We start from the raw sequence: 12257 nt of genomic DNA on the forward strand, positions 1-12257 counted from the left end.
CCGCGGACCTGCCAGCGCCGCGTCCCGGCTCCTTTCGTGCACCGACCCTTCCACTTCGGCCAGCATCCTTCCCTCGGTCCCGAAGACCCCAGACGCCGGGCCTCTCTGACCTGCCGCAGGGTGGAGGCCGGGAGGAAAAGGGTAGGGGCGCCAGAGCGGAGGCCGGGGGCGCGGGGAGGCTGCTGCCCGCGCGCCCCCCAGCGAGGCGCACCTTCCACCCAACCTGGGTGGTACCCCCCCGCCCGCCCCGCCTCCCTTCCTCCTCCCGCTCCCGCCTCCAGTCTCCTCCCTCCTCCAGCCGCGCTTGCTCTCCTCCCCACTCCCCGGCCGCGGCGTGCTGCCTGCAGGCGCGGCTCCGGGATACAGGAGCTCCGGGAGCGGGTCGGCCTCCGCGCCTCCTCCGAGAACCGGCTGCGCACCCCCTGCCCGGCCGGCCGGGCCCCGCGCCCCAGCGTGAGTCCAGCAGCCTCCCCGCGTCAGGGCGCAACTTTCCCCTGATTCCCGGCGGGGCGGAGACCTCAGAGGGACAACTTGGTAAACTTCTCTGGGGCGGACAGCAGGGGCGCCGGGCGCCGGCACGCCAGGATGTAGGAGGGCTGTGACCGGCCCCGGGGCGTCCCCCGACCCCTTTCGGCCTGGCCATGGGGCTTCAGCGCCTTTAGCACCACCAGGGGGGCGACCCCCTCGTCTAGCCGACCTGGGTGGGACAGCGCCGTCGCCGGCTGTGCGCGCGCTGGGGCGAGCAGCGCCCGCCCTGGAGGCGTCCGGCCCCGCCATGGACCACCAGGAACCCTACTCCGTGCAGGCCACTGCGGCCATCGCGGCGGTCATCACCTTCCTCATCCTCTTCACCATCTTCGGCAACGCGCTGGTCATCTTGGCTGTGCTGACCAGCCGCTCGCTGCGCGCCCCGCAGAACCTGTTCCTAGTGTCGCTGGCCGCCGCCGACATCCTGGTAGCCACCCTCATCATCCCGTTCTCGCTGGCCAACGAGCTGCTGGGCTACTGGTACTTCTGGCGCACCTGGTGCGAGGTGTACCTGGCGCTCGACGTGCTCTTCTGCACTTCCTCCATCGTGCACCTGTGTGCCATCAGCCTCGACCGCTACTGGGCCGTGAGCCGGGCCCTGGAGTACAACTCCAAGCGCACCCCGCGCCGCATCAAGTTCATCATCCTCATCGTGTGGCTCATCGCAGCTGCCATCTCGCTGCCGCCCCTCATCTACAAGGGCGACCAGGGCCCCCAGCCCCTAGCCCGCCCTCAGTGCAAGCTCAACCAAGAGGCCTGGTACATTCTGGCCTCCAGCGTTGGGTCCTTCTTTGCACCCTGCCTTATCATGATTCTGGTCTACCTGCGCATCTACATGATCGCCAAGCGCAGCCATTGCAGAAGCCCCAGGGCCAAAGGGGGGCCTGGGGAGAGGGCTTCTAAGCAGCCACACCCTGTCCCTGGGGAAGTTTCAGACTCAGCCAGACTGCCAACCTTGGCCTCTCAACTGGCCACTCCTGGAGAGGCCAACGGATGCTCCCAACCTCGCCCAGGGGAGAAGGGTGAGGGGGAGACCCCTGAAGACCCTGGCACTCCTGCCTTGCCACCCAGCTGGCCTGTCATCCCCAACTCAGGCCAGGGTCAGAAGGAAGGGGTTTGTGGTTCGTCTCCAGAGGAGGTGGCAGAGGAGGAGGAAGAGGAGGGTTGTGAGCCCCAGGCCTTGCCGGCGTCTCCCGCCTCAGCTTGCAGCCCGCCGCTGCAGCAGCCACAGGGTTCCCGGGTGCTGGCAACCCTGCGTGGCCAGGTGCTCCTGGGCAGGGGCACAGGCCCTGCGGGGGCGCAGTGGTGGCGGCGGCGGACGCAGCTGAGCCGGGAGAAGAGGTTCACCTTTGTGCTGGCTGTGGTCATTGGCGTCTTCGTGCTCTGCTGGTTCCCTTTCTTCTTCAGCTACAGCCTGGGTGCCATCTGCCCGCAGCACTGCAAGGTGCCCCACGGCCTCTTCCAGTTCTTCTTCTGGATCGGCTACTGCAATAGCTCGCTGAACCCCGTCATCTACACCATCTTCAACCAGGACTTTCGCCGTGCCTTCCGGAGGATCCTGTGCCGCCAGTGGACCCAGATGGCCTGGTGAGCCCGCCAGCCTGCCGCCTGTGTGGGGTGGTGCAAGGTGGTGCCAGGGTCGCCCTGCTTCACCCTGTTTTAGGTGGCCACCTCCCTGGGGCTTTCTGGTCCCTTCCCGGTCCTGAAGCCTCATCCTGGGGACCCCCTGGGAGGTTCAGGCGGTCTGTTTGAAGGCTCCCCTTGCGGGCTACAGTCCATGGGGTTTCGAAGAGTCGGACATGACTGAGCGACTAACCCATACACACACACACACACTTGCTGGCTTGGCTGTGGGGAGCCATCTCTCCACCCACTGCCTGTGCAAGGGCAGATGGACGAGGCTTGGCCCATCCTGAATGTAGCTGAATGTTCTGGGCTCCCCTCCCAGAACCGCAGACCCCTGCCAACCAGTGGTGGGCTTCCCTTCCCTGAGAACCCCACGTCTTCTGGTTGACTAGTTGCTCTCGGTGTTTTATTCCTTTCTCTTCTTCCCCTGGGAAACAGCAGGAAGCCAGCCTTCCACTTTTTCCAGGAGGGCCTGCTGCTGAGGAAGAGGCAGAAATGACAGCAGGCATCTGTGTTGGGTGCCCAGGTCCTGATGAGGCACTGGGTGGGGGTTTATGGGCCGGAACTGTCTTTGGGCCCTTCTTCGCCTTCGTCCTGCTTTTGGGTTTGTAACTCCTTTAAAGACCAGAATCTTGTATCGTTTCCCTCACTCGGCGCCCCTCTGGAAGGCAGGTGGGTGTGTGGATGCCTCAGTGGGGTGGTCTGGAGGCCTGGCCTCCTCCTCGACGGGAGAGCCCTGATCACTAGCATTCACCCCCTGCAAAAACTGGGGTGACAATATCTTGCTGCCTACTTGCCTCCGGGAGATGAAAGGCATGGCTGAAAGCGTTGTGCTTCATGGGGTAACACACTAGAGAACCAGAAAATGTTATTATTCAGTAATGTAAAAAACCCCCTTTTCTGTGTTTACCACCGCCTGTCTTCCTGTAGACTTTTGTTCTATGCCTGGGGTGTGAATTCCTACCCTAAACTGGAAGTGGGGACTGGCAGACAGAACCACAGTTTCAGTTCAAAGATTTCTTTGAGAATGTGTTCTTAAGCCTGCAAAGATTTGAGTTATTATGCTGCATGATAAAGTCTCAACATTTCTCCTGCAACACCAAGAGGGTTTTCATTGGCTTGGGCCCCCCTCCCCCACAGTGGGGGAGAAATCTTTTGTCATCAAGCTGGTGACTGTTTCCCCAAGATCGCTAAAGATACCCACTGCGAGGGAATGGTGTGAGACGAGAGTGTGTGGTGGAGTGCTAGGGCTGGAGCAGGTGGGTAGGGGCCCCGTGGACTCCTGGGGGGCCTCCCACTGGAGTCCCCAGGCTGGACTCAAGCCCCACGTGGACCCCTGTGATGCATAGCTGATGCTGCCCCTGGTGGGCGCCGTCTGCCCGTCTCAGACCCCCTGAGGGGGCTCCAGGGGCCTCTTCCTCTTGGTCCCCTCTCCCTTCCCTCCCGGAACAACTGGCAGCTCTGGGAGGATGTTTCGCAGCCTTCCCCACGGGTATGCCTGGCTTCACCATTAGGCCAGTGAGCACCTTATCTTGGGGGCTGGGCTGAGCAGCACAGGCACTGGTGGCATGCTGATGGGCCTGGCTGGATCTGGAGGGATGCCGGGGGAGTTTTCTGGGCTGGAGAGAATGGAGGGGACCAGCGTCGCTCCTGGGGCAGGAGGCCATCCAGCTCATTCCCTGGTCTCAGTGTGAGACTGGGCCCAGGGAGGGGCTGACTTGTGTCATCTGCTGACTAGTCTCACGTGTGCCCCCACAGGACCCCTGCTGTTGTTGCCGGTGTCCTCTTGTGATATGCAGGTTTTTATTTTTTTTAAAGTCCGAGCTATTTTATCAATAAAGGATATTTTGTAATAAGCAAGCTGTGTCCTCATTGCCCAAAGACAACCGGTAGTAGTTATTTCTCAGCTACTTGTGTAGCAGATTCCGGCACAGGCGCCCTCCCAGGGCCAGTTGCCTTTTCGTCCTCTGGGTGTGGTTGGCTAGTCCCCACCCGCCCGCCTGAGTTTGTCCACTCAGCTTCCCTTATTCATCAGTACAAGTCAGTGGGGGTGAGAGTCGCCAGGGGAGTTTGAGACTGGCTGCCTGGGAAGGAAGGGAGGGAAGGCTTCCCAGAGGAGGTGGCCTTTGGGCAGGGCCTTGGGTAAAGAGCAGGAGTACACCAAGAGGGAAGACAGGAAGGTGTTTTGGGCAGGGGACCAGCACATGGGGGCTGACAGAGGTGGTTAGACGTCACCCACACAGAATGGGAGGAACACGGGGAGGGAGGGAGGGAAAGCGGGTCACTCAGAGGAATGTTTTAAGCTGCTGCCTTCACCCTGATGCCTAAGGAAAGACTGAAGGCAAAAGGAGAAGAGGGTGGCAGAGGATGAGATGGTTGGATGGCATCACCGACTCAGTGGACATGAATTTGAGCAAACTCTGGGAGACAGTGAAAGACAGGGAAGCCTGGCCTGCTGCAGTCCATGGGGTCACAGAGAGTTGGACATAGACACTGAACAATAACAACGACTTCAGTGAGGGGCAGGAGATTGGGATGGATCTGCTTTACGTCAGGCTCTCCGGCATGAAGATTCAGAGCTGGAAGGCCTGCAGATGGTTCCTGTCAGTCTCCCCACTTTCCAGGTGAAGCATCTGAGGCCCCAAGTTACTCCATGAGTTGGGTCAGGAGTTGAGTTCAGCAGGCTTCCTATCACCTCAGAGAAGGCAGTCTCTGGGGCCCAAACTAGGTTGGCCAGGTTCTGTTGGCAGGGGAGGCCAGGAAGCAGGCTGTTTGTATTAATAGTAGCAGTTGGCAGAGGGCAGGGGTAGGACTGACACCAATGGCAGACTCCAGGGAAGGATGAGGCCTGGGAGGGGAGGGCCCAGATCTGGTGGGGGGAGGCCACGCCCACCACAATCAAGCTTTAGTGGGACCTTGGCTTCTTCCAGTGGAGGAGGGGCAACAACCCAAGACTAATACATTCATCATCATTGGTGGACTTGGGAATAGAGGGCTTCAAGGGAGAATTTACAAGGAAGCCACACCCTGCCTTGAGGAGCTTTCATCACCTCACACCAGCCTGTATACCCACCCCTAAAAACCTCAGCCGGATGAGGGCAGATCAAGATAGCTCATGTTTGTGTGCATGCTAAGTTGCTTTAATTGTGTCTGACTCTATGTGACCCTATGGACTGTAGCCCACCAGGCTCCTCTGTCCATGGAGTTCTCCAGGCAAGAATACTGAAGTGGGTTGCCAGGCCCTCCTCCAGGGGATCTTCCCAACCCAGGGATCAACCTGCGTCTCTTTCGTCTCCTGGATTGGAAGGAGGGTTCTTTACCACTAGTGCCACAAGTAGCTCACCTCTTCCCATTTACTGAGCTCATGGCTTTTCTGGTGTCTTTGTCTGATTAACTCATTTCATCCTTATGCTCATCCTATAAGGTAAGTATCAGCCCATTTTATTCCGGGGAAACTGAGCCTTAGAAAGGTAAGATGGCTTGCCTGAGGTCATCCAGGCCCAAGCTCTTTCTACTGGACCACACTGTTCCTTGCTGTTCTGGAAGATGATCTCCCAGCCTAGTCTCTGGAGATGATAGCAGAAAAAGCCCCCTGCTAGAGCCCGACTGTTGGCAGTCCAATTTGAATATATTATCTTGTTTAATCCTCATAATGTAGCTGGGTGTGGCCATTTTACAGAAGAGGAAACTGGGACTCAAGGTCACCCAGATGCTGCTAGGCGTCAGGGGATGCTGAAGCTGCATCTGGCTCAATTCAGTTAGTGGTGGTGCTGTGATCCGCTGCTCATGTCTGTCACGGCCAGGGAATGAATGAGTGACAGTGTGTGTGTCACAGGTTTTCCATTCCTGACAGCTCAGTCCAATCCCTAGATTTTGTTAAAGAAGAGATGGACGCCCAGAGAGAGAGATGCGGGGTTGGGCCCTTCACCCTCATCCCCCAGCACCGCAGTCGCACCGTGGAGAGCCAGCTTTTGAACCCAGGCTGTCCGGCTCTGTGCCCACCACACCACAGCTTCATACTGAAGGGACTGCGTCCAGACACAAGGGAAAAAAGGCCCACATTAAGACATATCTGCTGACTGTCCTCTGTGCGACAGGCCCTGTGCTAGAATTGTCCCCATTTTGCTACCATACTCAGTTCTCAGATGAAGAAACTGAGGTATCGGCCTGGGGACCTGCCCAGGGGAATAGGGGGTGCAGCTGGAGCTGGATCCCAGGACCCCCGGCTCCCACCTTGGCCCTCTCCTCCTCTCCCACCGTTCCTTCTGTTCCGTGTGAGCAGCACCTGCTTTTGATTTCACCCTGAGCCTGTTGTAGCCATGCATCCCGGGAAACAAACTCACTCAGAAGGACAATGCAGATAGTGGAGTGCAGTTTATTACACCATCAGGCCCAAGGCGGAGTCTCCTCTTAGCCAAGGACCCCAGCCAGTTTTTGTGAAAACCTTATATACCCTAAGTGTACTTACTCAAACCCACCTCCCCAGATTCCCTGAAACTAGTCTGGACAGGGTAAAAGAGAGATACAATCAAAGTTAACCCATGATTCATGTGTCACAAGACTAGATAAACAGTGGATATTTATCAATAGGCCTGTGGCCATATCCCGATAAACATAATGGAATTTACCAGTTTGTTCTGTTACAGAGATAATTAGCATGTTATTTTAGGCAACGGAGAGTCCAAGTCCAAGTCCTGAGGCTCTTTCATCCGGGGGGTCTGGTTTCCCATTGATATGCCACTTCTATAGACACTGGGCACGGAATTCAGAGTCCATTGGGAGGGTGACCATGCGTGTAGGCTAATGTTTGCAGCCTGGCCGAAGACGGAGCCCAGCTCTGTCTGTTTCCTTCTTCATTCCCCCCTCTTGATGCTCTTAACTCATATTATGAGCATCATTCATAGGGATATATTGCACCCTGGCTCTTCGACCACCAATTTGGGAGAATGACATCAACCTTTGGGTTGCAAAGTTCATAATACATTGTAAAATTCAGGGTCCACAAAGCAGAACTATCAAGGTGACTGTAACAACGGTAAATATAGTTTTCCACCAGTCACCCTTCACCCAAGATAGGACTGAAGTCCAGAAAGGAATGTTTTCATTTGACATTGCTTTTACCTGGTTTTTCAAGTCATCTAAAGCATTTGATACACTGCCAGATAAGTCAGGAATGCATACACAACGTCCAACCTTAATTACAGCACAGGTCCCTCCTTGAGCAGCTGTATGTCCAAAGCCATTCTATTTTGAATTACCACTTTTCTCATTTGGATTTGTTCTTCATTTAAGGCTTGGATGGCTTTTGTTCTATCTAGAAGGGCCTGTTTTGTGAAATTAGTCAAGGCCTCTACTTTAATCATAATATCTGTTGTCCCTATAGAGGGTACGAATAAGGCAGCAATATACTCATACCCTTGAAACACAGATCTTGTCCACCTAGCATGTAAATAAGGTAGATTTACCGGGGCTTGTTGTAGGTTAGGCTCTTGTTACACTGGCATTTATATCAAATGTAACCCTATGACCCGAGTCTGTTGACTGTAGGTCTGGCTTACACCCAGAGAGCAGGGAGGGATTATGGTAGTGTCCCAGGAAAGAGCAGAGTGGTTTAAAATCTCCTTGGCCGAGCGGTGACAGCCACCAAGGAAGTCCATCCATCACAAACAAAGGCATAGCCCCACATACTCAAGAGTTGGAGGTATGGTGGAAGTTGGTGTAGGAATGTGCACGTTGATGAGACCAAGCAGCAGGAGTTGATTATGCGGCTTCATCCTTAAGGGGCTCATCCGGGATCTTCTTTTCCTTCTTCTTAAGGATGGTCTTAGTCTCTTGAGGGTCAATGGGGTCCCTCTGTGCAGTCCGCTCAGCGTTTTCTTGGTCTGCATGGTATGCTCTCTTCTCCCTTGTATGATGGATCCAAGGGGCAATACCTGCAACTTTAACTGCAGTAGGGGTAGTTAGAATAACAAAAGGGCCCTTCCACCAAGGGCTAGTAAATCAAGTTTCCAATCTTTGACCCATACTTGGTCACCAAGCATAAACTCATGAATCTGTTCCCCAAGGGGGAATGGCACCCTTTCTTGGACAAACTTAGTTACCTGATTTACCTTACCCAGTTCCATCTGCTGTGAAATCCTATCCCCCCTTACCTGAGGCAAATTTGTTGACACCTGTTTTATTATGGGAGGGGGCCTCCCATACACAGTTTCGTATGGAGAATAGCCTTGGGACTGTGGGGTCATCCTGAGTCTGAGCAGAGCTGTCGGAAGCAAGTCCACTCAGGAGCAGTCAGTCTCTACGATCCACTTGGAGAGTCTCTTTAAGTGTCCGGTTGGTTCATTCCACCATCTTAGAACTCTGGGCCTATATGCAGTGTGCAGTTTCCATTTGATGTTTAAAGTTTTGCTTACTTGTTGTACTAAATCAGCTACAAAAGTCAGGCCATTGTTTGATCCAATGCTGGTAGGAAATCCAAATCTGGGAACTCTTTCCCTAAGCAGGCACCGGGCTACTTCTGGTGCTCTTTCAGTCCAGGTAGGAAAAGCTTCTACCCATCCTGAGAACGTACATACCATGACCAGCAGGTAATGGTAGTGTCGGTGAGGTTTCATTTCAGTGAAGTCCACTCCCAGGTGTTCAAGGGGCAGCGTGCCTTTCACCTGAATACCCGGAGGATTTTGTCTGAATACCCGAGAGGCAACATTAACCTGTGAGCAGGCAGCATGGCCTAGGTGGGTCGCTTGGTGTGTTTGGCTTACCAGAGTGTGTGCCAGCTCCTCCAGTACCAATAATTTGCCACTTGGCAATTCCCACCATCTCTTTTCAGTCTTGATGGCCCCTTCCGCTCTGGCTAATCTGACAGCCATTGTCCTTGTTTTATCAGGCTAGTGCCATCAGTATATAGGACCCAATTAGGGTCTGGAACCTTCAGCCCTTCTTTAAAACAAACCCCAGATACCTTACCTCCTCTTTGTAAATCTGTGCCTTCTTCGACACCCAGTAACCTGCTTCCATCAGCAGTTGGAGCAGCGCTTTTGTCCCTTCCCAACATTTTTCCTTGGTCTTGGCAGCCAGCAGCAGGTCTTCCCTGTATTGTAGGAGCCAACATCCATACTCTCCGGATGGAATGAGTCCAGGTCAGAAGCCAAGGCTTCCCCAAAGATGGCTGGGGAGTTCTTAAACCCTTGTGGGGGGGGTCCAGATGAGCTGTTGTTTGGTGCTCCCGACTGGATCTTCCCATTCAAAGGCAAAGATGGGCTGTGACCCTGGGGCGAGGCGTATGCAGAAAAAGGCATCCTTGAGATCTAGGCAAGTGTAAACTTTAGTCCTCGGAGGGAGGAGGCTAAGTAAGATGTAGGGGTTTGCAACAGTGGGGTGTAAAGTCACAGTAGCCTGGTTGACTAGCCTGAGATCTTATACAGGCCTATAGTCCTGTCCTCTTTCCTTTTTGACTGGCAGGATTGGCGTATTCCAAGCCGACTGGCACTCTACTAGAATGCCCACTTGTTTCAATCTATTGATGTGGGGCAGTATGCTGGCCTGGGCCTCTATTGGTAGTGGGTACTGGCGCTTTCTAACCGGGATGGTGCCTGGTTTGAGTTCTATTATCACTGGGGCTTGATGTTTAGCCGGCCTGGGTGGAGGGGGGCTTGTCTTCTGCCCAGGCGTCAGGGAATAATTGAGTTAGCTCTCTCTCATGCTCTTCTGGCCCACCGGTTCTTCCTTCGGAGGCTCATGCAACTTCCAGTCATCTTGGGGTGGTATTGAGAGAGAGGGCAAATAAGTCATAGAGTCCATCCGGAAGGTGGGCCTCTCCTCAGGGGAGAAAGTCACTTGTGCTCCTAGTTTGGAGAGCAAGTCTCTTCCCAACAGGGGCAGTGGGCACTCAGGAATGTAGAGGAATTCATGAATCACTTGGTGCCCCCCCCATCTGACATTTTCTGGGCTGGCAAAACGGTTTAATCATCTCTTCTCCCGACACCCCAGTTACATCGGTAGTCTTTTTGGACAGTGGTGCCACAGGTTTTGTTACTACCGACAGTTCTGCTCCTGTATCCACCATGAAATCAATGTTTTGGTCCCCCACTTTTACGGTTACCATGGGCTTTCGGGGACCTGATATCTCTGAGCCCCGGCAGCCCTAGTTAATTTCCAAGTCAGCAAGCCCCACAACTGCGGGAGCTTCCTCTTCCTTCCTTGCCTTAGGGCATTCATTCTTCCAGTGGCCAAAAGCTTGCACCGGGCACACTGGTTTGGCTGTAACGGGGACCCTTTGGGACTGGTTGAAGGACTGTCCTGTCCCTGGGGCAGATGAGGTTTTCCAGAGGGCCTGAGATAGACTTTCCCAGAGCAGCAGCTAGCATTGCAAATCTCTTGTCTGTTCTCTTTCGTTCCCTCCGGCTCCCTGGCAGAGTGCAGCCTCTGCTTAATTCCAACGTCTCCCTGCTCTTGCTGTCAGCACTCACAGGGAGAGGCGGGTATAGCTTGGGCAGTTTGGCTGGAGCGGGATCCTGGAAGTGTTGGCCAGAGGCTTCTGCCACCGGGATCGGAGCCCGCCGAGGTGGCGGCTCTACGAACTCCGGGAAAGCTCGTGGAGGAGCAGCGGCTGCTGCAGGAACTTCACCTGGCCCTGGATCGGGCATTAAGGCGGCCTCCGGTCCTGGTGGAGCACTGGGCGGCGGGCACGTCATCATCCAGTATGGGGGAGGGACAGGTCATCCCCGTCCAAATCCTGCCAGATCCCAGAGGGAGAAGGGGGATGGGCATGTCTTCACCTGCCGGTCAGCATAGCCAAAGCAGAACACCACGTGGTCCAAGACTGTTTCTCCCTTAAAGTCCATTCTGCCTTGGTGGGCTTGATCAGGTGTGGATGAAAACACAGATGGGTTAAATATCCCATGTCCCAGGCCATCTCCAGAAAAGCCAATTCATACTCACTTCTGTATCCCCCTCCTTCTAGCCTAACAACTCCCAGGGGGTCAAGAATTTCACAGCAGAAGGGACACCTCCTGGGGGAGGTCAGAATATGAGCATACAAGGACCAGTTTCCTATCCTAAAAATCCCCTGGCGATCGCTGGTAATAACTTTCCCCAAGACGGCGTGGACACACCTCCTAAATGTCTTTCACAAATTCCCTTCCTAAACCCTAGCACGCTCGACCTGTGTACCAAGCAATCGCCGCCTGCCTGTTCCAGGCTCCTGTGGGTCCCCGCTCCTTCTGGTCCCTCCCAGGGGGTTGATCAGGCCCCCTCTTTCAGCCTGCTGGGTGGGCTCCTCCTCACCTGAGCACTCAGTTCCCCTGCTGCCGTCCACTACCTGCTAACGTGAAAGGTCCAGGTGTTGAGAAGCAGAATCCTTCCAGAGCGGTGAGGCGCCTTCCCCCCTCTAGAAGATTCAAGTCACAAGGCCCTGGAGTAGTCCCAAATGGGACTTGTCTCCTCAAAGTGAGGAGGTTCCCAGCCCATGCACCAAATGTTGTAGCCACGTGTTCCAGGAAACAAACTCACTCAGAAGGATAATGCACATAGTGGAGTGCAGTTTATTACACCGGCGGGCCCAAGGCAGAGTCTCCTCTTAGCCAAGGACCCCAACCAGTTTTTGTGAAAACCTTATATACCCTAAGTGTACTTGCTCAAACCCACCTCCCCAAATTTCTAGAAACTAGTCTGGACAAGGTAAAAGAGAGATACAATCAAAGTTAACCCATGATTCATGTGTCACAAGACTAGATAAACAGTGGATATTTATCAATAGGCCTGTGGCCATATCCCGATAAACATAATGAAATTTACCAGTTTGTTCTGTTACAGAGATAATTAACATGTTCTTTTAGGCAATGGAGAGTCCAAGACCAAGCCCTGAGGCTCTTTCATCCGGGGGGGGGGTCTGGTTTCCCATTGGTATGCCACTTCCATAGACACCGGGCACAGAGTTCAGAGTCCATTGGGAGGGTGACCATGCGTGTAGCCTAATGTTCGTAGCCTGGGCGAAGACGGGGTCCAGCTCTGTCTGTTTCCTCCTTCAAGCCCTCATATCTCATCTGAGGGTGAGTGGCTCAATGAGCTGAGCTCAGACCAGCAGAGATATGGGGGTGGGATGC

At 54.6% G+C, this 12257-nt stretch overlaps 1 protein-coding gene across 1 annotated transcript; it reads left to right on the top strand.

Moving 5' to 3' along the window:
• The first annotated feature begins 298 nt into the window (after positions 1–298).
• ADRA2B (adrenoceptor alpha 2B) lies at positions 299–4010 on the top strand. Its single transcript, XM_061156026.1, has one exon. It carries the CDS (start codon positions 776–778, stop codon positions 2117–2119), a length of 1344 nt encoding a protein of 447 aa, XP_061012009.1. The 5' UTR covers positions 299–775; the 3' UTR covers positions 2120–4010.
• The last annotated feature ends 8247 nt before the right edge of the window (positions 4011–12257 follow it).

Source organism: Dama dama, chromosome 11 (assembly GCF_033118175.1).
Source record: "Dama dama isolate Ldn47 chromosome 11, ASM3311817v1, whole genome shotgun sequence".
Classification (NCBI taxonomy): domain Eukaryota; kingdom Metazoa; phylum Chordata; class Mammalia; order Artiodactyla; family Cervidae; genus Dama; species Dama dama.

What these genes read in the sequence shown, in the direction of transcription:
- ADRA2B (XM_061156026.1), top strand. Translation starts at nt 776, where the DNA reads ATGGACCACCAGGAACCCTACTCCGTGCAGGCCACTGCGGCCATCGCG.